The 26,391-nt window shown below is 36.5% G+C and overlaps 1 protein-coding gene across 2 annotated transcripts in view; it reads right to left on the reverse strand.

The window, feature by feature from the left end:
- Positions 1-26,391, reverse strand: part of TWSG1 (twisted gastrulation BMP signaling modulator 1) — a 78,963-nt gene that overhangs the window by 40,627 nt on the left and 11,945 nt on the right. For both annotated transcript variants that reach the window (XM_032397853.1, XM_032397851.1), the window contains exon 3: positions 5,188-5,287. In XM_032397853.1, coding sequence (XP_032253744.1) covers positions 5,188-5,287 — 100 coding nt within the window. The remainder of the gene's footprint in view (positions 1-5,187; positions 5,288-26,391) is intronic.

Here is a 26,391-nt window from a genome sequence, read left to right on the forward strand (position 1 = left end):
ACAAGCAAAACTAATCTAAGTGGATAAAGTCAGAACAATAGCCATAAAACGGGAATTAAGGGTTAGAAACTATAAAGCAGACAAGTAAATAAGAATAGAAGTCAAAGCAGGAAGCCATCTTAGTTCAGGTTAGATTTTGTTTAGGTGGACCAAGTTGCTATTCTGGCCAGTGGCTCCTTTTCAGTTGTTAGGCCCACTTGTTTTCATTGCACATTATTCTAAAATTGCAGGCTAATGCCCAAAATACAAAATTGAGCATTTCATTTACACAAAAACAATATTTTCAATGGTCTGTTTCTGCACTTTAGGGCAGAAAATCTCAGGGGGAAAAAGGGCAGCCTAATATATTAATAAATTTTTGGAGAATCAGTTTTCAAAAGCTAAGCCTGTTTGGAGAGTCTTTTACAAAGAGCACATGCAAACCTAAAGGGAAGAAAATAATCCTCTTATTAACTCTAGTATGTATGTATGTATGCTTGAAATTAATATACTGTGGCCAGAAGACCAATGGATGGATGCCTAGCCTTTCCAGATATTAAAACATTTATAAGCCTTCTATAAATAAAAGTGTGGTTTTGATGCATGAACATAGAGACCAATGGCATAGCATAGAAAACCCAGAAATAAAGCAAAGTACATATGATAATGGTGGCATCCCAGATCACTGGAAGAAAGACTTTTAAATAAATAGCTTTACGATTTTATAAGTAATATTTAAATGAATAGTGGTAATTGTGTGAAAAAGAAAAAACTGGATCCATAGTTCATACATAAATCAGGATGAATTCCAAATGTATTAGAGAGTTATATGTAGATAAATAAACAAACAAATAAAACCATACAAGTACTATCTGGGACTAGGGGGAAAACCTGACTATGACTCAAAATCTAGAGACAATGAAAGGAAACACTGATAAAGTTGACTATATAAAATAAAAAAAACTTTTCAGGATAAAAAAATACCAAAGAAGGGGCGCCTGGGTGGCTCAGTCCATTGAGTGTCTGCCTTTGGCTCAGGTCATGGTCTTGGGGTCATGGGATCAAGCCCTGTGTCAGGCTCCCTGATCAGCAGGGAGTCTGCTTTTCCCTTCCCCTGCTCATGCTCTCTTTCTCTCTGCCCTTCTCAAATAAATAAATAAAATCTTAAAAACAAAAACAAAAAAGGTTAAAATAACAAATGAGCAACTGGGAAACAAAATTATAATTTATAACATAAATGTTGGGGTTATATACCTAACATATTTTTAAACTTCTAAATAATAAATAAAAAACTAATAATCCAGTAGAAAAATGGGCAAAGATATGAACAATTCACAAAAAAGTAAATATAAACAGTCCTTAAACATATGAACAGATGCTCAACCTCACTGGTAGTAAGAGAGATGAAAATTTAAAACTATACCATTTCCCTATCAAATTAACAAAAACCCAAAACTTTGGTAGACAATAGCAACAAAAGTTTGGCAACATTATTTTTTGGAAGTGTTGTGGGGGAACATTGCCTTGGTGAGAACGCAAATATTATGACTCTTTTGGAGGAGAAATGGATAATATCTAGCAATATTACATAGAATTGACTACACAAGATTATTCATTATACTGTTATTTGTAATGGTAAAAGATTGGAAATAACCCAAATGTCCATCTATCAACAAATGAATACATAAAGTGTTTTAGCCAACAATGGGGTTCTATGTAGGTACCAAAAAAAAATTAATATGGAAGAAGTTCCAGGACATTCAATTAAATGAAAATACAAAAACAAGAAAGAAAAAAAATGAAGCATAATGTTTCATGTAACAATGAATGTTGTTGTTGTTGTTGTTTTTAATAAATATAAATGCCTACGAAAGTTTTAAACAATGGCTATAGGTAGGATGAAACCATTCATCCCAGTTTCCTTGAGCCAATTCAGGTCAATTCAGGTTCAGTTTATCCTACTGGTTTAGCTCTCAAAAATGTCTTAGTTTGGACAATAAGTTACGTGGTCACCTTATCTATAGTTGAGGGAAGGAACAGAGTGGAAGTGACAGAGATGGGTATGAGCTGCTTTACCACTGTTACATACATTTATCTAATTATGTAAATATTTTACATAATCAAAACAAAAATAAATCAGAAAGGAAATAAACAATCCCTAAAAACTGAAAACTAACATAAATGAACCTAACTTTATATAAAGTTGGTCACATAACCACTCACAGAAAATACTCCAACTGACTTCAGTTATTATATAGTATTTGGGCTTTACATCTTCAATACATATTCAAGGACAAAGGACAAGGACAATCTTAACTGCCACTTAACAGTCTCATTGATGCATTATAAATAAAGCATATAAGTAATTATATTAATGTTGTTAGAAACCAAAAATTTCAGCATGAGTTACAGATGTAAAATCAAAAGGAGTAAAGACCTTGTCATCTTAAATTTGAATTGGCAATATTACTACAAACTCAAAAAGTTTCTTCCCTTGTAGTTATTTATTAGCTCTGCCCACTAAAAAGGATTAGAAGAAAGCTAGTAGTAGCAACAAGTAGTCCTAATGGCAAGACTGTGGTCTCTACCCACCATTTTCTTCTATTGGGAACCAAAGTCCCCTGGGGAAATGGCTAATTACATATGTAAGATATGTAAGATGAGCCTTGGACAGCTTCTAAAGCTAACAAAGAGAACAGAAGCGATGTCAAAAGGACTCAAGCACTAAGCTGAAGAGGTTCCTACTAACCACAGATGAGAAAATTTGAGCAAAAAGAAAAATGACAGCAACTGATTAAAACACTAAACATATGTAAAAAACCGTGAGTCAGTGAAAAAGTCTGCAACCATCGGACAGTGATGCAAACTAAACTCCATGCCCTGTCTATGAACCCCGGGCTCCCAATTAGCATCAGAGTGTCTTTTATATATCAATAGATGTCCAAGGATCAGCAGGCAATTGAGGAAATGGAAACAGTGCAAAGAGCAAAAGGAAAAACTGCAACCACAACTGAGCTCCATAATTAACAGTCCCAGAAAGATAAGAAAAATACCTATAAAACAAGAACAGTATGCTCCCCAAAAAGGACAAGCAGAGAAAGGCTCTTGGAAATTAAAAATGAAAGCCAAAATTTTAAACACTAATACAAAGTTTAGAAGATTAAGAAATCTTTCAGGAAGTATACTCCAATATAAGAAGACATAATAGTATTATTCATTTAATAAACTAGTGTTTATACTATCATGCATCAAACTAATATGTAACTGGGGCGCCTGGGTGGCTCAGTTGGTTAAGCTACTGCCTTCGGCTCAGGTCATGATCCTGGAGTCCCGGGATCGAGTCCCGCATCGGGCTCCCTGCTCAGCAGGGAGTCTGCTCCTCCCTCTCCCGCTCCCCTCTCTTGTGCTCTCTCTCTCTCAAATAAATAAATAAAATCTTAAAAAAAAAAAAAAAAACTAATATGTAACACTAATTTATTCAATGGATTGCTAAAGTAATTACTGATTTAACTAGAAGTAGTGATAACTATATTGGGAAGATAAGAGATAAGAAAGCTAAGTCATCATCTGCCATAATAAGTCAATGAATAGTTTCTAAAATCAAAGAATCGAGAGAACAGTATAAAGATACTATTTAAAATTATGGAAGTAAGACAATACCAAAGAGCTGGAAGTTGTCTCTGACACAGGACCAAAGGGTTGGGAACAAGCAAGCCAGGGGGTTGTTTTAGTACAACGTGCATGTACTCCAAGTATGTACATATACCCCAATAGTGGTTAATTTTAAAAGATCAAAATGCACCATCCTGTCCTTAAGGAGTTTATAGTCTGTTGGAAGAACATATTAAAAACAATTATAGTAGCATGCAATACATGACTTAACAGAAGCAGACAATCTGAATAATGTAGAGGATCCTATCTCAGTCAAAAGAGATGTTTGGGAGACAAGGGGACATTTGAACTGTGGTTTTAGAGGATGAAAAAGGGTTAACTGGTTGGAGAGAGGATGATGAGTGTTCTCCCATCAGCAGTCTACACATGTAAATTTTCTTTTGAAAACACAAGTGGTAACATTCCATAAACACACTTTTGCACACCTTGCTTTTTTTAAAAAAAAAGATTTATTTATTTATTTTAGAGAGACTGAGAGAAAGAACACAAGTAGGAGGCGGGGCAGAGGGAGAAGGAGACGGAGAGAATCTCAAACAGACTCCCTGTTGAGAGCGGAGCCCAAAGGGGGCCTTGATCCCATGACTCTGAGATCATGACCTGAGCTGAAATCAAGAGTTGGAAGCCCAATCGACTGAGCCACCCAGGTGTCCCCCTTTTTTTACTTACTACATCTTGGACACTATTCCTCAGAAAACACTTAAAAATAACTTTTAGTTTAAAAAAAAAAAAAGCTTTTAATTTCTCAAGGATCTCTTAGTGAAGTCTTTTTTTTTTTGAGGTGGGGAAGGGCAGTGGGAGAGGGACAAAGAGAAAGAATCCCAAGCAGTCCGCAGCCCAGCGTGGAGCCCAACAAGGGCTCAATCTCATGACCCTGATACCAAGACCCAAGACAAAATCAAGAGTTGGGCACTTAAACGACTGAGCCACCCAGGCACCTCATAGTGAAGTCTTACATAAAAGGAAGATAATCTATTTTAAATATACGAAGTATTTATTTTTATTTAGAACTATAACACATGCTTCTTATTAAAAATTCAACAGTATGAAATATTAAAAATAAAAAGTAAAAATATTCCCATTGTTCCTCCATTCCTACTTCCCTAGAATAAGCACTTTGAATTTCCTTCCAGACCTTTTCTATAAAAATAAAACTGCACATATATGTAAATATCATTCAATTCAAGCAAAGGCCATAATGTTCTATGTACCTACTACATCTATATCCACACTAGTCTATACACATAAAATAGTTATATATTCTTTTTTTTTTTTAAAGATTTTATTTTGTTTAATTTGCTAGAGAGAGAGAGAGTGACAGTACAAGCAGGGAGAGTGGCAGGCAGAGGGAGAAGCATGCTCCCCGCCGAGCAAGGAGCCCTATGTGGGACTCGATCCCAGGACTCTGGGATCATGACCTGAGCTGAAGGCAGACGCTTAACCGACTGAGCCACCCAGGTGTCCCAGTTATATTCTTTAAAGTCTCTTAAAGTCAAAGATTCTGTGATAAATATGAAACTTTCCTGCAGGTCAACTTACCAACACAATCACAGCACTCATCCCAAAGGGTTCCAAGACACAACATACACTCCTTGCAGCAGGAACAATTTCCTTCTCCAGGTCGGCACTGGCAGAGCTCCTAGAAATAAGACAGATGTTCAAACTTAAAATTTCAAACATCTATGTTTAAAATTGTTAGTTTTTTACAGCAAAGCCCCCACATTTGCATTTATAGCAATCTACTCTTCCGTTTTTTTTTTTTAAGAACATTAACGTTTGTAGGAATTAATTGTTTGTAGGAACATAAATATTTACAACGTCAAGCAGATTTATATTTTCTTTTGGAAGCATTCAGTGATCTATTTTGGATGCTTTTATCTTATTTTGAAACAGAGAAAACATTTTACTTTATAACCCATAACTTTACCCCCTAAACTACCTTGAAAAATAGTTCAGTACAAGCATAAAACCTGCTTTTCAGCTATTAAATTCATTGTCCAAATTAAATGAATAGCCAGCTTGTAGTGGGAGCTGTGGTTTCTCAATATGTGGAGTATGAATAAAAGCATCTTTCAAAAACTGCTCTTTTTATTGACCTACAACATATTAAATCAGTGTGCTCAGTGTGGTAGACTATTTAAAAGAAGGGAGCAATTATTCCCTCCCTGTGTCCACCCACCCTCTTTGCAATGTAACAGCAGCTCTTTTGATCAAGGGACGGTGTCTATTTTTTTTTTTTTTTTTAAGATTTTATTTATTTATTTGACAGAGAGAAACAAACCGAGAGAGGGAACACAAGCAGGGGGAGTGGGAGAAGGAGAAGCAGGCCTCCGGCTGAGCAGGGAGCCTGATGCGGGGCTCGATCCCAGGACTCTGGGATCATGACCTGAGCTGAAGGCAGACGTTTAACAACTGAGCCACCCAGGCGCCCCGGGATGGTGTCTATTTTCAGAACAACTTTAATCCGCAGAATGTGGTGGAAGTGACACCATGTCAGTTCTGAGTCTGGGTCTCCACAGCATTGAGTGCTCTCCCTCCTCTTCTTCTCAGAACTTCTCCCAGCTGCCATGTGTAACTGGGAGAAGGCCACATGGGCAAGTTGGTCCACTTGAAGCCATCGTATCTCCTTCAGCCTCCAACCAACCAGCAGCTGACAGTAGACACAGAATGAGCCTAGAAAAACCATACAGTTGATATAGGCCCAGACTGCCAACCCACAGAATCAAGAGCTAAATAAATGGTTATTGTTTTAAGCCACTAAACTTTGCTTCCTAAATGAGGCTTCAAGGTAACTCCTTTAGTCCTTTCCACCAGACAGCCACTCCTAAACAAAGCCAACTTAAAGGGAAATTCTGTAGCCACCATTGCTTACTCAGCTTTCCCTGGGTTATGAGATACCATATACATTTCTAAAAACTTAAACATGGCACATAATATTTATCCCTATTGGTTATCTTATTACATTTCTAGACTACTGGAGTCATTCCATCATTCTAGTATGACATGATTTTTTGCAACACTGATATTTAATTCCTTGTTTCTTCTTCTCCAAAAGTCCCTTAGCTATTTCACAGCACTTTCGAGAATCAACACTTGTGCTATTTTCTAACTAACTCATGAGTTTCATGTCAGCATATACCTGTAGCCTGATGATATACGCAAGCAGCAATATTTTATTTATTTTTTAAGATTTTGTTTATTTATTTGAGAGAGAGAGACAGGGAGAGAGGGAACACAAGCAGGGGGAGTGGGAGAGGGAGAAGCAGGCTTCCTGCGGAGCAGGGAGGCCGATGTGGGGGGCTGGATCCCAGGACCCTGGGATCATGACTGGAGCTGAAGGCAGACACTTAACGACTGAGCCACCCAGGCGCCCCATGCAGCAATATTCTAGTACTTTGGAACTCTGTCTAGTCAGGCTGAATTCATGTACTGTAGACCTTAGGTAACTTTGCTAGGTCTCATAGAAAGAAAGGGACTAGAAGGGCAGGGACTTGCTGAGAAGTACAGATGCTTCATCACAGAACTGGTGATGCTTAATTTAGACAAGCTCAAATTTACTTGGAAACCTAGAAAATCAGAGTTGCCAAAGATATACTTTGTGACTTGTTTCTCTATCTTTGGAATGAGAGAACATTTTTTGAGTATACGTTTTTTAAAAACACCACCAGAGTCAAGGATATTGATGCTTACTGTTTTTTAGCTTTAAGGTTGCCACTTAGTCACAAGAAATAAAGCTTCTTTTAAATTTTAATTTACATTATACATAGAAAATAACCTTTTACTCTCTTAGTTGCTTGTATTTACATTATCTATTTAGCTCAGGAGAAGCAAATTAGAAAGTAATAAATTTATTCGAAGAATAGATCTCTCCTTTTCTATCTATAGAAGCTTCCAAATAATAGCTTATTAAATGAATGACTGTATATCACATTAAATAATTTGAAAATGAATGTCAATGTAATGGCTTCCAATCTGAGTCATTAAAGCATTCATTATGACTTTTTACTGTCAGGGATCTGCAAGGTGTTTTAAAATTGGAATGAAAGGGTGGTGATAAGTTAAGATTACTGAGAACTAATGGAAAGTTAAAACTAAGACTATTTAAAAGTTGCTTCAACTTGCCTGGATTATGTAGCCCTCAAGATTAAATCTATTTCACACCCTCTTAATAGATGCCTGTACTTTTACATGTCAGTATGATGGAATAATGTACTCTAGTAATATGCTTAATGATTTATAATTTACTGATAGGATATAAAGGGAGAAGCTATAGGAAGCCAAGACATGAGGGAAATAACTTGAAGATAAGCTTTGTTACTGCACTATTAAAATAATAAAAATCTAGGCAAAGACTTTTTTGGTAAAAATTACTGTAAAAACTGGTTGAATGCCAAAGTAACAATATGCCAACTAATATTTTTCTTTCTTTCCATCTTAGTACAGAAAAGACTGAAAGAAAAATCTTTGTCCTAATAAAACAAACTTAATCACATAAATTAAGATATTTACAGAGTAAATAAGCCTAAAAATATATCAGATCTCTACTCTTGATAGCTCATGTCAGCATTCTTTTCAGGAGATTGAAAAATAAGCAAAATGAGATCCTCAAACCAACCTTTTAGTCAGGATTTGTGCCTTTTCAATTTTCAAACACACACTTCACTTCTCATTTTCCAGGAGAAAATTCCAGGCAAATTTAATATATGGCGTTTAGGATCTCAAAAACCTCACTGCAGATCAAGAGAACAAAAATATATGGAAAGTGTTTGCTTTATGACTATTGTTAAGTCAAGAAAAAAATAGAAAGCAATGAATTTCCATGTGTAAATAATGATGAATAACAACCATCTGTGGCTCACCAAGTAATTCGTTCTTTTCTGTTCACTTGACATGTCTTCCAAAATCACATTATTGAATGTTTGGTCATAAACATCTTTGGAAATGTACACTATAAATTTCTTGACAGCAAGAAAACTATGGTTAGGATGAATGTTTCTAAATATAAAAAATACTTTTAACGTCCCTTGATCCTAAGTATTGGAAATACAAAAGAAAAAAAAAACCTAACTCAGTATGCAACTCTGTGATGTATCAAGGATCACAGAAAAACATTAAAAATTACTCCATGTTATTAAGCAGAGGAGGGGTGCCTGGGTGGCTCAGTTGGTTAAGCAAATGCCTTCAGTTCAGGTCATGATCCCAGGGTCCTGGGATCGAGTCCTGCATCGGGCTCCCTGCTCCTTTGGGAGCCTGCTTCTCCCTCTCCCTCGGCCCGCTGCTCCCCCTGCTTGTGTGCTCTGTCAAATAAAAAAATAAAATCTTTAAAAAAAAATTAAGCAGAGGAGTGCCTAGGTGGCTCAGTCGGGTAAGCCCCCAACTCCAGATTCTGGCTCGGGTCATGATCTCTGGGTGGTGAGATGGAGCCCCGCACCAGGCTATGCACTCAGCAGGGTGTGTGCTTCTTTCTCTCTCTCTCCCTTTGCCCCTCTCCCAGCTTGCATGCACATGCTCTCTCTCTCTCTCTAATAAATAAATAAATCTTAAAAAAAAATAAAGCAGGCTTAACTTAAAAAGAAAACTTTATCTTTAATGGTTTTAGTTATGAAGACACAAATGAATCTTCAGTAACCAGAAAGGCTTTCTTAAAGAGGTTACCGTCAAGGTAACAGGGACACTTTAAAAAAAAATTAAGTATTTTTTTAATTATGAAATACTGAAAAATATATACTAGAGTAGAAGGAAAAACACCCCAAATTCCACCCACTTTGGTAAATTCCTACACATTTCTAACAAAATCATGACTGTATACTCTCCTGATCTAAAAAAAAATAAGCATTTCCCTATTGTGAGACTCTGTCAACATAATTTATTAACTGCATAATAGGATATTCCATGTGCCAAAATTCAGAAATAGACCTTGAATCCTGATCCCTTCCATATCTTGTTCACTTTTTTTTTAATTTAAAATTTAGTTTTTTTAAATGGCTACTCCAGGGGTGCGCCAGCGCTGCTCTGCCACCTGCAGCACCTCCAAAACCACGTGGCAGCAGGAGAGGGTGCTGGAGCAGCACTCGGGCATGCTGCACAGCAGCCTGGGCCTGGCTCGTCGGACCCTGACACCCCAGATGACCCCACGTGGAGGTCAAGGACGTCGAGGAGGTCGAGGTGTTGCTGTAGAAAATGCTTCCAGTGCATAGGCAGATGCAGATGCAAATGAATGTGGTTGGGCCCCCCACTTCTTGGGTGTCCCACTTTCTTATTCTTTATCAAAAATTTGATTATTATCTTTCTCTACTTAAGTAGAAAATATGGTTGACTTGAGATGTGGAATTTTTCTGTTTGGACTGGCTATTTATATATTTTCCTAACCTCACATGACCAAACTTGAGTACTGCTCAGTTGGATGGAACATGTGATCACAACCTAATGCAAAGTTCACAGAAGTCCAAAATAAAGGCTGATTCAATGCTTCCACTTTTTTACTGCTATTACCTCCCCTAAAGTTCCTAAGTAGGTTTTATATAACACTAACAGGCACTGTGCTAGGCATTTTATATGCATTATCTTGACTCTCATAAAGGCCTTTTCAAGGCAGTTATTATCCTCATTTTTCAAGTAAGATTATAAAATCTGTACATCATTTAGTAAGGGGCTGAGATTTGACCCCAGTTTTGGTTAGATATTCTTGTTTTTTAAACACTGGAATGAGAAATACAAAGCTTATTTCTTATTAATTTAGCACTTCAAAAATTATAGTTATTACTTTCTTAGAATGAACCCATAATTAAACTTAAACAATCCTTTACGTTGTGTAATCAAAGGCATTATTATATCTTTCACTCTCTACTTGAATACAATTAGAAGTGCTACTGCCCAAGTTTAATCATTGTTTGTAAAGGTAAAATAAGTATCATTGGCTAAGAGTTGCAAAACCAGTGAGTTGGAATTTAATACTTAATTCTTTTGTTGCTTCAGCCAGTTAATGACCACATCATCTGCTTCTCTAGTCTGCAAGGCTCAGAGAAAGTGTGGATGTTGCTCACGGTACAGTTGAGAAGGTTGAGAAGGAGTAGGTTAGTGACTTGTCTGAGTTCTTGCAACTGGGGCTCTGACATCAGGTCTTCTGACTCAAGGCTGTTCTACCAGCACTGCTCTTGCATGCTAGAGTCAGAGTTACATGGAATAAGACATCTGTTCTCTGTGTGACGTACTATGCTATATGTTCGTAAAGTAATCACATTGTTCAATAAACTTATGATGGAAAAAATCAAAACTTTATACTAAAGGAGAAACAGAAATTTTTACATTTGGGTTATCCTGTATTGACCAGCATGAGTATTCAGAATTTGGCAAGCTGTTTTAAAAGCTTATATATGAAATAAAAATCTGGCAAGATGAAAAGTTTTAGGGAGAATCTAATAATTTAAAACATTATTACATTTGTATTAGAAAAATCTTGACTATCTCACAGAATTTCAAATCTCTGAATGCCAGAAGACAGAGATTTTACATAATTATTCAATCAAGAGTCCATCAAATCTATTGTCTACACAACTAAGGTTTTGGTGAGATCTTAATCCTCTGCAAAATAAATTGGGGGGGGTGGGGTTCATCTAAGACTAGACTTTAAGAGTTAAAATTTATTGGGACACCTGGATGGCTCAGTAGGTTAGGCATCTGACTTTTGATTTTGGCTCAGGTCATGATCTCACGGTCATGAGATGGAGCCCTGTGACAGGCTCTGTGCTGGACATTGAACCTGCTTAAGATTCCCTCTTCCAGGACGCCTGGGTGGCTCAGTAGGTTAAGTGTCTGCCTTCGGCTCAGGTCATGATCCCAGGGTCCTGGGATTGAGTCCTGCATCAGGTTCCCTGCTCAGCAGGGAGCCTGCTACCCCCCCCCCCCCCCCACCTTTGCCATCTTTTTTTTTTTTTCCTCCCCCAAACAAATAAATAAAATCTTAAAAAAAAATATTCTCTCTCTGCTTGCACTCTCTCTCTTAAAAAAAAAAAAAGTTTATTTTATGATCTTCCAAATTTCCAGGCCAGCAATGGAAAACTAATAACTTAAGGAAGAATCTTATTTATATTTCAGTGTTTGGTTACTGATAAATATTTCCATTCTCTAACCATTGCCAAGATCTAGAAATTTGTTAGCACTGTTGTTAAAACCGGGAAACATCACTGAAAAGAACATGATAGTCTAGTAGACAGGAAATGACTTGGGCTTACAGGATCTAGATTCAAGTCCTAGCTCATAAACTGCAGTGTGTCACAGTGGTTCTCCGTTTTTCAGTCATAAAAAGGGGATGGTACTGCTGGATTTTCCATTACAGGCTTTGGTATCAAGTGAGATAACGGAAACCCAAGTAAGGCTATAAGCTGATTTTTTTTTTTTTTTTAAGATTTTATTTATTTATTTGACAGAGAGAGACACAGCGAGAGAGGGAATACAAGCAGGGGGAGTGGGGGAGAGGGAGAAGCAGGCTTCCCGCGGAGCAGGGAGCCTGATGTGGGGCTTGATCCCAGGACCCTGGGATCATGACCTGAGCCGAAGGCAGATGCTTAACGACTGAGCCACCCAGGCATCCCATAAGCTGATTTTTTAGCAGAAACTTTACAAGCCAGAAGGGAGTGGCATGATATATATTCAAAGTGCTGAAAGAAAAAGAAAAACCTGCAACCAAGAATACTCTATCCAGCAAGACTATCATTCAGAATAGGAGAGATAAAAGAGTTTCCCAGACAAACAAAAGTCAAAGGAATTAATCACCAGTAAACCAGCCTTATAAGAAATATTAAAAAGGACTTGCTGAGTGGAAAGGAAAGACCATAAGTGGGAGTAAGAAATGCAGGAAGCACAGAAGTAGTAATAAGGGATTCAAAAATAAAAGGATGAAAAATATGATACCATATATCTAAAACATTGGGGGGGGACATTAGTGCTTTTAGAATGAGCTCAAACTTAAGGAACTATCAACTTAATATAGACTATTATATGCATAAGATGTCATATATGGTAACTAATGGTAACCACAAATAAAAAAACAGTAACAGATATGCAAAAAACCAAGAAGGGAATCCAAATATATCACTGAAGAAAGCCAGCAAACTGTGAGAGAACAGAGCAAGAGAATAAAGGAACAGAGAAGAACTACAAAAACAACTGTAAAACAAGAAACAAAATGGCAATAAATACATACCTACCAATAATTATTTTGAATGTAAACAGACTAAATGCTCCAGTCAAAAGACACAGGGTGCTGGAATGGATGAAAAAGCAAGATCTATCTATATGCTGCCTACAAGACACTCATTTCATACCTAATGACATCTGCAGATTGAAAGTGAAGGAATGGAAAACCATCCATCATGCAAATGTAAGTGAAAAGAAAGCCAAGGTAGCAATACTTATATCGGACAAAATAGACTTTAAAACAAAGACTGTAATAAGAGACAAAGGACACTATTTAATCATAAAGGGAACAATCCAACAAGATAAAACAATTGTAAATATTTATGCATCCAATATAGGAGCACCCAAATATATAAAGCACCTAAGAACAAACATAAAGGAAGTAATCAATAATAATACAATAATAGTACGGGACTTTAACACCCCACTTACATCAATGGAGAGATAAGCCAAACAGAAAATCAACAAGGAAACAGTGGCTTTGAATGACACATTGAACCGGATGGATCCAATACATATATTCAGAACTTTCCATCCTAAAACAACAGAATACAGATTCTTCTCAAGTGCACATGGAACATTCTCCAGAACACATCACTTATTAGGCCACAAAACAAGTCTCAACAAATTCTTGAGGTAGGCCTGCACTGTTATAAACTTCCCTCTTAGAACAGCTTTTGCTGCATTCCAAAGATTTTGAATCATTGTGCTTTCATTTGTCTCCATGTACTTTTCGATTTCCTCTTTGATTTCATGGCTGACCCATTCATTGTTTAGTAGCATATTATTTAACTTCCATGTATCTGTGTTTTTTTCCAGATTTTTTATTGTGCTTGATTTCTGGTTTCATAGCATTGTCATCGGAAAAGATGCATGGTAGGACTTCAGTCTTTTTGAATTTAATAATCCCTTGGGTGATTTTTATTGGTATGCTGAATTTTTTCTTTTCTCTCTTGCTTTTAAAATTCTTTCTTTATATTTATTATTTATTCCAAAAAATTAAAGAGGAAGGAAACCTTCTAAATTCATTCTATGAGGCCAGCATTACCCTGACACCAAAACCAGACAAAGACACCACAAAATAAGAGAAATATAGGCGAGTATCTCTGATGAACACAGATGCAAAATCCTCAACAAAATGTTAGCAAACCAAATCCAAACATACATTTAAAAAAATATTTACCATGATCAAGTAGGATTTATTCCAGAGATGCAAGGCAATATTTACAAATCTATCAACATGATACCTCACATCAACAAGAGAAAGAATAAAAACCATATGAGCATTTCAACAGAAATAGAAAAAGCATCTGACAAAGTAAGACATCCACTCATGATAAAACTCCCCAACAAAGTAGGTCTAGAGGGAACATACCTCAACATAATAAAGGCCATATATGAAAAACCCACAGCTAACATCACACTCAGTGGTGAAAAACTGAGAGCCTTTCCCCTAAGATCAGGAACAAGCCAAGGATGTCCACTCTCACCATTTTTATTCAACATAGTACTGGAAGTCCTAGCCACAGCAATCAGAGAAGAAAAAAATAAAAGGCATCCAAATTGGTAAGGAAGAAGCAAAACTTTCACTCTTTGTAGATGACATGACACTATACATAGAAAACCCTAAAGACACCACCAAAAAACTGCTATAATTCATAAATGAATTCAGTAAAGTCGCAAGATAAAAAATTGATATACAGAAATCCACTGAATTCCTATACACTAATAATGAAGTAGAAGAAAGAGAAATTAAGAAAACAATCCCATTTACAATTGCTCCCAAAAGAATAAAACACCTAGGAATAAACAACCAAGGAGGTGAAAGACCTGTACTCCAAAAACTATAAAACATTGATGAAAGAAACTGAAGAGGACACAAACAAATGGAAAGATAGTCCATGTTCACGGATTGGGAGAACAAATATTGTTAAACTGTCCATATTACCCCAGGCAATCTACACATTTAATGCAATCCTTATCAAAATACAATAATATTTTTCACAAAACTAGAATACTCTGAAAATTTGGATTGAACCACAAAAGAGCCTGAAGAGCCAAAGCAATCTTGAAAAAGAACAAAACTGGAGGTATCATAATCCCAGATTATAAGATATACTACAAAGGTGTAGTAATCAAAACAGTGTATGGTACTGGCACAAAAACAGATACATAGATCAACAGAACCGAATAGAGACCCCAGAAATAAGCCCACAATTCTATAGTCAATTAATCTTCAACAAATAGAGCAAGAATATGCAATGGGAAAAAGTTCCTTCAATAAACAGTGTTGGGAAAACTGGACAGCTACATGCAAAAGAATAAAACTAGACCACTTTCTCATACCATTCACAAAAATAAACTCAAAATGGATGAAAGACCTAAATGTGAGACCTGAAACCATAAAAACTGTAAAAGAGAGCACAGGTAGTAATTTCTCTGACATTGGCTATAGCAACCTTTTTCTAGATAGGTCTCCTGAGGCAAGGGAAACAAAAGCAAAAACAAACTACTGAGACTACATCAAAATAAAAAGCTTCTGCACAGCAAAGGAAACCACCAACAAAACAAAAAGGCAACCTAGTGAATGGGAGAAGATACTGCAAATGATATATCTGACAAAGGGTTAGTATCCAAAATATGTAAAGAACTTACACAACACCAAGAAAAACAAATAATCTGATTTAAAAATGGACAGAAGACCTTTCTCTAAAGAAGACATACAGATGGCCAACAGACACATGAAAAGATGCTCAACATCACTAATCAGCAGGGAAAAGCAAATCAAAACCACAATGAGATATCACCTCATACTTATCAGAATGGCTAAAATCAAAAACACGAGAAACAACAAGTGTTGGCAAGGATGTGGAAAAAAAAGAACCCTGTGCATGGTTGGTGGGAATGCAAACTGGTACAGGCACTGTGGAAAACATTATGGAGGTTACCAAAAAAACTAAAAGTAGAATTACTGTATGATCCAGTAATTCCACTACTGGATATTTATGCAAAGATTACAAAAACACTAATTTGAAAAGATATATGTATTCCTTACGTTTACTGCAGCATTATTTACAATAGACAAGATAGGGAAACAACCTAAGTGTTCATTGATAGATGAATGAATACAGAAGATGCGGTGTGTGTGTCTACACACACACACACACACACACACACACACACACTGGAATATTACTCAGCCATAAAAAAGAATGAAATCTTGCCATATGCAACAACATGGATAGATCTAAGGGTATAATGCTAAGTGAAATTAGATAGAGACAAATACCATATGATTTCACTCATACGGAATTTAAGAAAGAAGACAAATGAACAAAGAAAAAAAGAGACAAATCAAAAAACAAACTCTGAACTATAGAGAACAAACTGATGGCTACCAGAAGGAAGGTAGGTGGGGGGGGATGTGTGAAACAGGTGAAGAGGATTAAGAGTACACTTACCATGATAAACACTGAGTAACGTACAGAATTGTTGAATCACTATACTGTACACCTGAAACTAACATTGTATGTTAACTATACTGGAATTAAAATTTAAAAAAATACCCCCACCAGCAGGGTAAGAACAAAGTTAATTAAGTAATTGTATAACCTGTAAGCATCAATAATCAACAAACATTACGTTGTACCTATGCTGACGTACTTTCACAACCTTTACTTAGGTCAAGTGGATTTTTTTTTTTTTTTTGAGGGAGAGAGTGGGAACGGGGTAGAGGAAGAGAGGGAATCTGAGCCTGACTCAGGGCTCGATCTCACAATCCTGAGATCGTGACCTGAGCTGAAATCAAGAGTCTGACATTTAACCAACTGAGCCACCAAGGCGCCCCTCAAACGGATATTTAAAAACAAACATATAAAACAAGACATCCTCAAAAAATCAGATTTTATTCAAAAGAATGAACATAATTATAATTGTTAGGTTACAATAAATCTGTTATATTAGTGCTCTGTAAGGAGAACATGAACAAACTTAAACTTCAAACAGAAATAGCTAAAGTGAATCTTTTTATCATGTTGCTCTTTATAAATTCTAACTGATTAGTAAACTTTTGCCCTAAAAATAATATAAACTTAAGTGAAACACTACTGAAAACAGAATTTATTATTTTGGCTAAATAAATCAGGATACAAGTTCATGTATGAACTATCAAAATATGTCAAATGGCATCCATTTCTTATATAAACATAGTCACAAAATTTTAATCCTACTTACTTTAAAAGTGGCCCAATGAATTTCTTTAAAATAATCCAGATGGGGTGAAGTGGGGGATGGATGAAACTGAACTGGCCATTTGTGGATCACTGTTGAAGCTGAGTGATAAGTAAACTGGGTGTGGGGGTATTTTATTATACTCCCTATTATACGCATATTTGAAAATTTCCAAGTGCACCAATGAAATCTTCATCTTTGTCTTAATGTAATAATTCAACAGGTGAGGGACACCTGGGTGGCACAGTTGGTTAAGCATCAGACTCAGCTTTGGCTCAGGTCATGATCTCAGGGTCATGAAATCAAGCCCCACGTCAGGCTTCCCATTCAGCGTGGAGTCTGCCTGAGATTCTCTCTCCCTCTCCCCCTACCGCTCATGCTTGCTCTCTCTAAAATAAATAAATATTTTAAAAAATAAAATAGAATAAAAATAATTCAACATGTGAAACAGCCAATGAAAATAAATTTTAGTTTATTTTAGCAGCTATTCTAACCACATTAAACATTTGAGAGGGAGACAATGACTTATTCTTCCCTTAATTACATCAGGCATAACATTACTTTTGGACATTGATTTCAAAGATTTTCATGAGGCATTAACTGAAGCAAAACAGTACAAAAATGAGTTGCAGCAAAACAGTACACAAATGAACTGCAGCCATAACTTTTAAGAGCAGTGAAGTAGAATGAAGAGGAAAAAACACTACAGGAAAATAAGGTAATGTTTTTTCAAGGAAAGAAGAAACACTGTATATTGTAAACCAAAGTATTACTGGTATAATAACAAATCAAGATAACTGTAGCAAGAGACTAATGTGGAATTTAGCACTGAATAAAAAAAAAAACAAGGAGGAAAAAGTTAATATTTTAATTTATTGTGATTAAAAAGCCCTGAAATTATCTGAGCTACATATATATACATATATATATATATACACTTTTTAAAGATTTTATTTATTTGACAGAGAGAGACACAGCGAGAGAGGGAACACAAGCAGGGGGAGTGGGAGAGGGAGAAGCAGGCTTCCCGCTGAGCAGGGAGCCCAATGCAGGGCTCGATCCCAGGATCCTGGGATCATGACCTGAGCCAAAGGCAGATGCTTAACAACTGAGCCACCCAGACGCCCCAGAACTACTTATATTTTTAACTTAGGACAAAATACACTTGTAGAAACTAGATTAATAAAAAAATTATTTAGAAATCCCAACTTATTTCAGAAAATCTAAGATTTGACAGTTAAAAAAAGCAGACTGTTGATTTAGTACATGAAAGTGCTAAATAAATATTCAGATAACCAGTAAAGTGCTAAAATAATGCATCAATGATCTCTGAACGTAAGTTTGAAAATTTTCATGAAATATGTTTATATCATCCTAAATATGACCATAAATGTTAGCCAAAGTCAGTAAGGGGTTTTTCCATTCATAATAAAAAACAGGTCTTGAGATTTCTGGGGTAGAAGCACAATATTAATATAAATTTTAAATGTTCTTTTCACAGAAGATGAAAACTAGTTAAGATCTAGTTAAAAGCAAAATCTTATATGACCATTTTTGCCCCCTGAAATAGAACAGCTAAACCATTCATTATATGAACAAGGAAATACACCAAGACGACAATTTTACTTTCTTGATGTTTAAAGTTAGATTTCCTTCCTGCCAGAAGCAAAAAATAAATATTTATACAGGGACCACCCTTATGCATAGCAACTTGTAGGAGTGGTGGGAATGACCATGCTGCCTTGCAACCACGCTGGTAACAAATATTTACATGACTATGAGCTTCCAGGGAAAATTTTTTATACTCAGTTATTTCATGAGTTGCAGAGGGCTCAACATAAGCAAATGTTCTAACTTATCCTCACAGTACATCATTTCAACACTACAGATGTTGCTCAAACCAAACCAAAATTACAAAAAGAGAATCAAAATTCCCTGTAAGAGGGAAGTAGTTTCTTTCTTTAAACTTCTATAGCATTGCCCTTCTTAAAGTACTTATCTCCCACCTTCATTTCTGTACCTGTTCTTCTTCCACAGTTTAAGGAGAAAAGCTATTACGGTCATCTAAAATGTCAACATGCCTTGTACTTTGCTGAATTTGAAAGAATTTTATGTTTTTATTTTTATTTTTTTTTAAGATTTTATTTATTTATTTGACAGAGAGAGAGAGAGAGGAAACACAAGCAGGGGAGGTGGGAGAGGGAGAAGCAGGCTTCCCGCCGAACAGGGAGCCCAGTGCAGGGCTCGATCCCAAGACCCTGGGATCATGATCTGAGCCGAAGGCAGATGCTTAATGACTGAGCCATTCAGGCGCCCCAATGTGAAAGAATTTTAGTGATAACTTAGTATGTGCAATGGAAGGCAAAACCTCAGTAATCCTTAACCTTTCCAGAGCCATCAACCACTTTGAGAACCTCCTAAAAGGTATGGACGTTTCTTCTACGAAAACTGTACACATACAATTTTGAATATAATTTTGGGGATCCCCTAAAGCCTTTAAAGGATCCAGTGACCTCAGTTAACAATTCTTGGCACAGGAAATCTCCCAGAATGAAGAAAAGAATGGTGAAAACAGATTTAAGATCTATAACAATATATACAAGCAATGAACAATCTGATAATGAAATTAAGAAAACAATTCCAGTTATAACAACAGCAAAAAGAATTAAATACTTGCAAATAAATTAACAGAAGAAGTAAAAGACTTGCACTCTGAAAACTGCAAAATATTGTTGAAAGAAATTAAAGAAAAATCTAAATAAAAGGAAAGACATTCATGTTCAGGAATCAGAAGACTTAACACTGTTAAGATGGCAAGCCTTCCCAAACTGATCTACAAATTTAATGCAATCCCTTTCAGAATCCCAGCTGGCAACACCAAAAGCACAATCCATGAAAGAAAAAATGGAGAAGCTTGACCTCATTAAAATTAAAAACTTCCGCTCTGCGGGGCACCTGGGTGGCTCAATCAGAAAAGCATGTGCCTCTTGATCTTGGGGCATGAGTTCGAGCCTCACATTGGGTGTAGAGATTGATTAAATAAATTTTTTTTTAAAATTAAAGAAACAAAAACAACAAAAAACCCTTCTGATCTGCAAAATACGCTGTCAAGAGAATGAGAAGAGAAGACAAGCCACAGACTGAGAGAAAATATTTGCAAAAGACATCAAGGATTGTTATCCAAAATATACAAAGAACTTTTAAAACTCAACGGTAAGAAAATGGACAATTTTATTTAAAAGTGGGCAAAAGATATAGGCATCTACCAAAGATGATATACAGATGGCAAATAAAGCATATGAAAAGATGCTCAATATCATGCTGGTAGGGAACTGCAAATTAAAATAACGAGACACTGGGGTGCCTGGGTGGCTCAGTTGGTTAAGCAACCGATTCTTGATCTCAGCTCAGGTCCTGATCTCAGGGTTGTCAGTTCAAGCCCTGTGTTGGGCCTCACGCTGGGCATGGAGCCTACTTAAAAAAATAAATAAAATAAAATAACGAGACACCAATATATACCTTTCAGAATGGCTAAAATTCAAAACACTGAGAACACTAAATGTTGACAAGGATGTAGAGCCACTTTGGAAGACAGTTTGGCAGTTCCTTACAAAAGTAAACATACTCTTAGAATATGATCTAGCAATTGTGCTTCTTGGTATTTATCATGAGCTGAGAATTTATGTCTACACAAAAATCTGCACATGGATATTTGTAGCAGCTTTACTGTTAATTGCCAAAACTTGGAAGAAATCAAGATGTCCCTCAACAACTGAATGGACAAATTATGATACATCTATACAATGGAATATAAATCAGCAATAAAAAGAAATTATCTATCAAGCCACAAAAAGACACGGAAAAACCCTAAATGCATATTTCTAAGTGAAAGAAAGCAGCCTGGAAAGGCCATATACTGTATAATTCCAATTACACAACAGACTGGAAACAAAACTATAGAGATAGTAAAAGAGATTAGTGGTTGCCAAAGGCTGGGGAGGGGTTGGGGGGGGAGGGGAAGGAAGGGAGGATCAGGTGGAAGCACAGGGGATTTTTAGGGCAATTGAACTATTCTGCTATACTGTAACTGCAGATATATGACATTACACACCTGTCAAAACCCATAGAACTGTACAACACAAAGAATGAACCCTAATATAAGCCCTAAGGACATTAGTTAATAATAGTGTGTCAGTACTGGTTCATCACTTGTAACAAATATACCAACTAATGCAGGATGTTAATAACTGAGGAAATAGTGGGTGTGTGTGGGGGAAAGGGTATACTGGATCTTTCTGCACTTTCTGCTCAATTTTTCTATAAACCTTAAACTACTCTAAAAAGTAAAGTCAATTATTTTTTTAAAAATTCTTGGCTGGTTTTAATGCAGAAATTAACAAGCTGATTTTAAAATTCATATGGTAATACAAGGGACCCAAAATAGTCAAAACAATCTTTGAATAGAACAAAACTGGAAAACTCATACTTCCTGATTCCAAAATATGCCACAAAGCTATGGTAATCAAGACAACATGGTATTTACATAAAGATAAACATATATATCAATGGAAAAGAAGTGAAAGTTCAGAAATAAGCTCTTATCCTTTTGGTCAACTTATTTTCAACAAGGGTGCCAAAAATAATTCCATAGGGAAAAAATAGTCTTCTCAAAAAATGGTGCTGGGATAACTGGCAATCCATACACAAAAGAACAAAGTTGGACACACAAAAATCAACTCAAAATAAATCATAGACCTAAATATAAGAGCTAAAACTACAAAATAAAATAGAGGAAAATATACAAGTAGATCTTTATGACCTTGAATTAGGCTAATAGTTTTTTAGCCAAAACACCAAATGCATAAGCAACAAAAGAAAAAGTAGATAAAGTAGACTATATCAAAATTTTAAATTTTTGTATTGCAAATGATACCATCAGGCAAGTAAAAAGACAACCCACAGAATGAGAGAAATTACTTGCAAATCATATTTTTGATAGGGGATTTGTACCCATAATATATAAAGAACTCTTGTAACTCAACAATGAAAAGACAAATAAGCCAATTTAAAAATGGGCATAGGTTCACTGGAACCCTCACACACTAGTGCTGGGAATGTATGAAGTCATTAGCAGTTCCTCAAAATGTTAAACACAGAAAATATGGCCTAAAAATTCCACTCCTCGGTATATACCCAAAAGAAATGAAAATATACATCCACCTTAAAAACTTGTACATGAATACTCACAGCAGCATTATTCGCCATAGCCAAAAAGTGAAAACAATCCAAATATTCATCAACTGATGAATGGATAAATTAAATGTAGTATATCTATACTGTGGAATACTGTTTGACCATAAAATAATGAAGTACTGATACTTATTATAACATGGATGAATCATGAAAGAATTATGCTCAAAAAAGAAGCCAGACATAAAAGACAACATATCATATGATTCCAATAATATTAAATGTCCAAAATTGGCATACAGAAAGACAAAGCAGATTAGTGATTGCCTAGGGGTTGGGAAGAAGGATTGGGGAGTGACTGCTAATGGGTATGAATTTTCTTTTTAGGGTGATCAAAATGTTCTAAAATTAGATTATGGTGATGGCTGTATAACTCTGTGAATACAATAAAAACCAATGAATTGCACATTTAAATGGGTGCAATTTATAGTATTAGAATTATATCTCAATAAACCTGTTTAAAAAAACTAAGACTTAGAGAATCTGTCTTAAACTTACACTAACCAGAGTTCCAGGAAAAAGGGGTGGATGTTATATATAAACATAATAATAAAAGGGAATATCCCAGTCTTGAGCTCAAAACAAACCCCCTGTTTCCTAAAAGAGATTTATAAGGTGCCCATCACAATGCCCACACCAAGGATCAGGAGATGAAACTCAAGGTTTCCAGAGAAAAGGAAGAAACAAAGTCACCTACAGAGAATAAAACACAGATTGGCATCAGACTTCCTACTAGCAATATCGAATGCCAGCAGCATAAAAACAGTTAGAAAATGTCTTCAAAGTTCCCAGGAGAAATAATGTAATAATTCTATATTCAGGCAAATCACCTATCAGCTATAAATAAAATGAGAATAAATGCATTTTAAAGAGATATAGCACCCAGAACATTTCCTCCCAATATTGCCTTTGTTAGAAGATACTCTAGGGCATGTTACAACAAAATGAGACTAAATCAAGAAAGAACAAGACAGGGGCACCTGGGTGGTTCAGTCGTTAAGTGTTTGCCTTCGGCTCAGGTCATGATCCCAGGGTCCTGGGATGGAGCCCTGCATCGGGCTCCCTGCTCGGCGGGAAGCCTGCTTCTCCCTCTCCCACTCCCCCTGCTTGCGTTCCCTCTCTCGCTGTGTCTTTCTCTCTCAAATAAATAAATAAAATCTTTAAAAAAAAATAAAGAACATGGAATCAAAGAAATAGTGGAGCCAACTGAGGAAAGTAGCGGTGTGGATGCACTACAGGACAGCCTGCATCAGACCTAAACAGCAATCAGTTAAGTCTAGAAACAATAGCACAGGAGGCTCCTTTGTAGGGAAAAAACAGACTAGGAATTTAAAACAACATAAGGTGTTAATGACTGATGATGGAAAATCAAGAAAGACAATTAGAAACTCAAGAAAAGCAAAGTTATTCAAGAAAGGAAATGTAATCACAGTGCCCTGTGTGATCACAGAGTCAACAATATTTATAAAATCATTACAGAATAAACATGGCTTATTGACTGTCAATTTTAGAATATATCTGTAAATAAAGCATGGAAGATTCAAACTCGTTACAAAACAAAGAACTAACAATAATATTTACGGCTGTAGCACTTACATACTAGCAACTGATCTAAGTACTCTATCCTCACAATATCCACACACAGTAGGTATGGTTATTATTACTATTTCACAGACAAGGAAATTGAGGCACTGAAACGTTAACTCCCTTGCCCAAGGTCAGATAGCTTGTACATCACAGAACTGGATTCAAACTCAGACAGTCTGGTTTCAGAGTTCATGCTCTTAACTGTTACACTAAGTGCCTTCAGAATATAGATGTTATCAAGCTTGATGATATAAAAGTAAAAGTACAGGTTACACTCCATTCCCCACAGACTTTGAGACAGCCATCAGAAGTTACTCCAAAAGCAGAAAATTTTGAGGGCAGTATTCACAAATGCAAGAAAACTGACTTCTTTGCTTTCTATGATACTAAGTGTGGTGATAAACGGTAGTCACATGCACAGTTCTTAAAAATTATACTCTGTCAGGGGCGCCTGAGTGGCTCAGTCGTTAAGCGTCTGCCTTTGGCTCAGGTCATGATCCCGGGGTCCTGGGATCGAGCCCCACATCAGGCTCCCTGCTTGGCGGGAAGTCTGCTTCTCCCTCTCCCACTCCCCTGCTTGTGTTCCCTCTCTGGCTGTGTCTCTCTCTGTCAAATAAATAAATAAAAATCTTAAAAAAAAAAAAATTATACTCTGTCTACTGCTAAAAAAATAAATAAATAAAATTTAAAAAGAAAAAGAGGTCTACTAATATCCTTCTCTTACAGAAGGAATCAAGAGATAGTGGGGTTTTTTGAAAGATTTTATTTATTTATTTGAGAGAGAGCACAAGCAGGTGGGAGGGGCAGAGGAAGAAGCAGGCGTCCCGCTGAGCAGGAAGCCCAACCCGGGGCTCCATCCCAGGACCCTGGGATCAGGGCCTGAGTCGAAGGCAGACACTTAACTGACTGAGCCACCCAGGTGCCCCAAGAGATAGTGTTTTTAAATGATATGACAGAACAGAAAGGTTTAAGTACATTGTAGAAACTGAAAACAGAGAACCATGAGAGAAACTAAAAACAGTACAACAATTATGGCAGGGTTGGAGTGGGGGAGGAGAGAATGGTAAGTAAGCCATGTCCTAATCTAATATAGCAGAAAGGCAGTTTAGATACATAATCTAGAATTGGTAAGTTAAAAAACAGTAGTAGAAGCATATTATTTAACCATATGGCTAAAAAAACCAACAACAGTCAAAGAAGTAAAAGTGGAAGCTATTACTTGGAAGATTAAACCTGAATAACAAAATGAAGAGTAGAGAGAATTACTCAAGGGATTATTTTCCATTATGTATCCTTCCAACAATTTGACTTTTTATTTATTTTTTCTAAAGATTTTATTTATTTATTAGAGAGCACAAGTGGGGGATGGGGCGTGGGGGGGGGGGAAGCGGACTCACCCCTGAGCAGGGAGCCTGATACAGGGCTTAATCCCAGGACCCCGAGATCATGACCTGAGCCGAAGGCAGACACTTAACCAACTGAGCCACCCAGGCACCCCACAATTTGATTTTTTAAAGAGTCCTGTAGGAACCACACAGTCAGAAAACAATTAACAAAACAGGAATAAGTACATACCTATCAATAATTACTTTAAATGCAAATGGACTAAATGCTTCAATCAAAAGACAAAGGGTGACTGAATGGACAAAAAAACAAGACCCATCTAACTGCTGCTTATAAGAGACTTATGTCAGACCTAAAGACACATAAAGACTGAAAGTGAAGGTATGAAAACACATTCACCATGCCAATGAAAATGGAAAAAAAAAGAAAACCCTGGAGTAGCAATATTAAACAGATTTTAAAACAAAGACTGTAGGGGTGGCGCCTGGGTGTCTCAGTTGGTTGAATGCCTGACTCTTGGTTTTGGCTCAGGTCATGATCTTAAGGTCATGAGATCAAGCTCTGTGTGGGGCTTTGTGCTCAGCACTGGGTCTGTTTGAAATTCTCTCCCTCTCCCTCTGCCACTGCCACTGCTTGTGCTCTCTCAAATAAATTAATTAAATAAAAAAAAAGGACTATAGCAAGAGACAAAGAAAGTACTACACAATGACAAAGGGATCAATCAAACAAGATGATATAACAATTATCAATATCTATGCACCCCACATAGGAGCACCTAATGTATGAAGCAAATATTAACAGACATAAAGGGAGAAACTGATAGCAATACAATAATAGTAGGGACTTTAACACCCCACTCACATCAGTGGATAGATCGTCCAGACAGAAAATCAACAAGGAATCAACAGGAAGACTGAGCCTGGGTGGCTCAGTCAGTTAGGCGTCTGCCTTCAGCTCCAGTCATGACCCCAGGGTCCTGGGACTGAGCCCCATGTCGGGCTCCCTGCTCAGTGGGGAGTCTGCTTCTCCCTCTGCCCCTCCCCCTACTCATGTGCTCTCTCTCTCTCTCAAATAAATAAATAAAATCTTAAGAAAGAAAGAAAGAAAGAAAGAAAGAAAGAAAGAAAGAAAGAAAGA

The sequence above is a fragment of the Phoca vitulina genome, unplaced genomic scaffold, assembly GCF_004348235.1.
Source record: "Phoca vitulina isolate PV1807 unplaced genomic scaffold, GSC_HSeal_1.0 scaffold105, whole genome shotgun sequence".
NCBI lineage: Eukaryota > Metazoa > Chordata > Mammalia > Carnivora > Phocidae > Phoca > Phoca vitulina.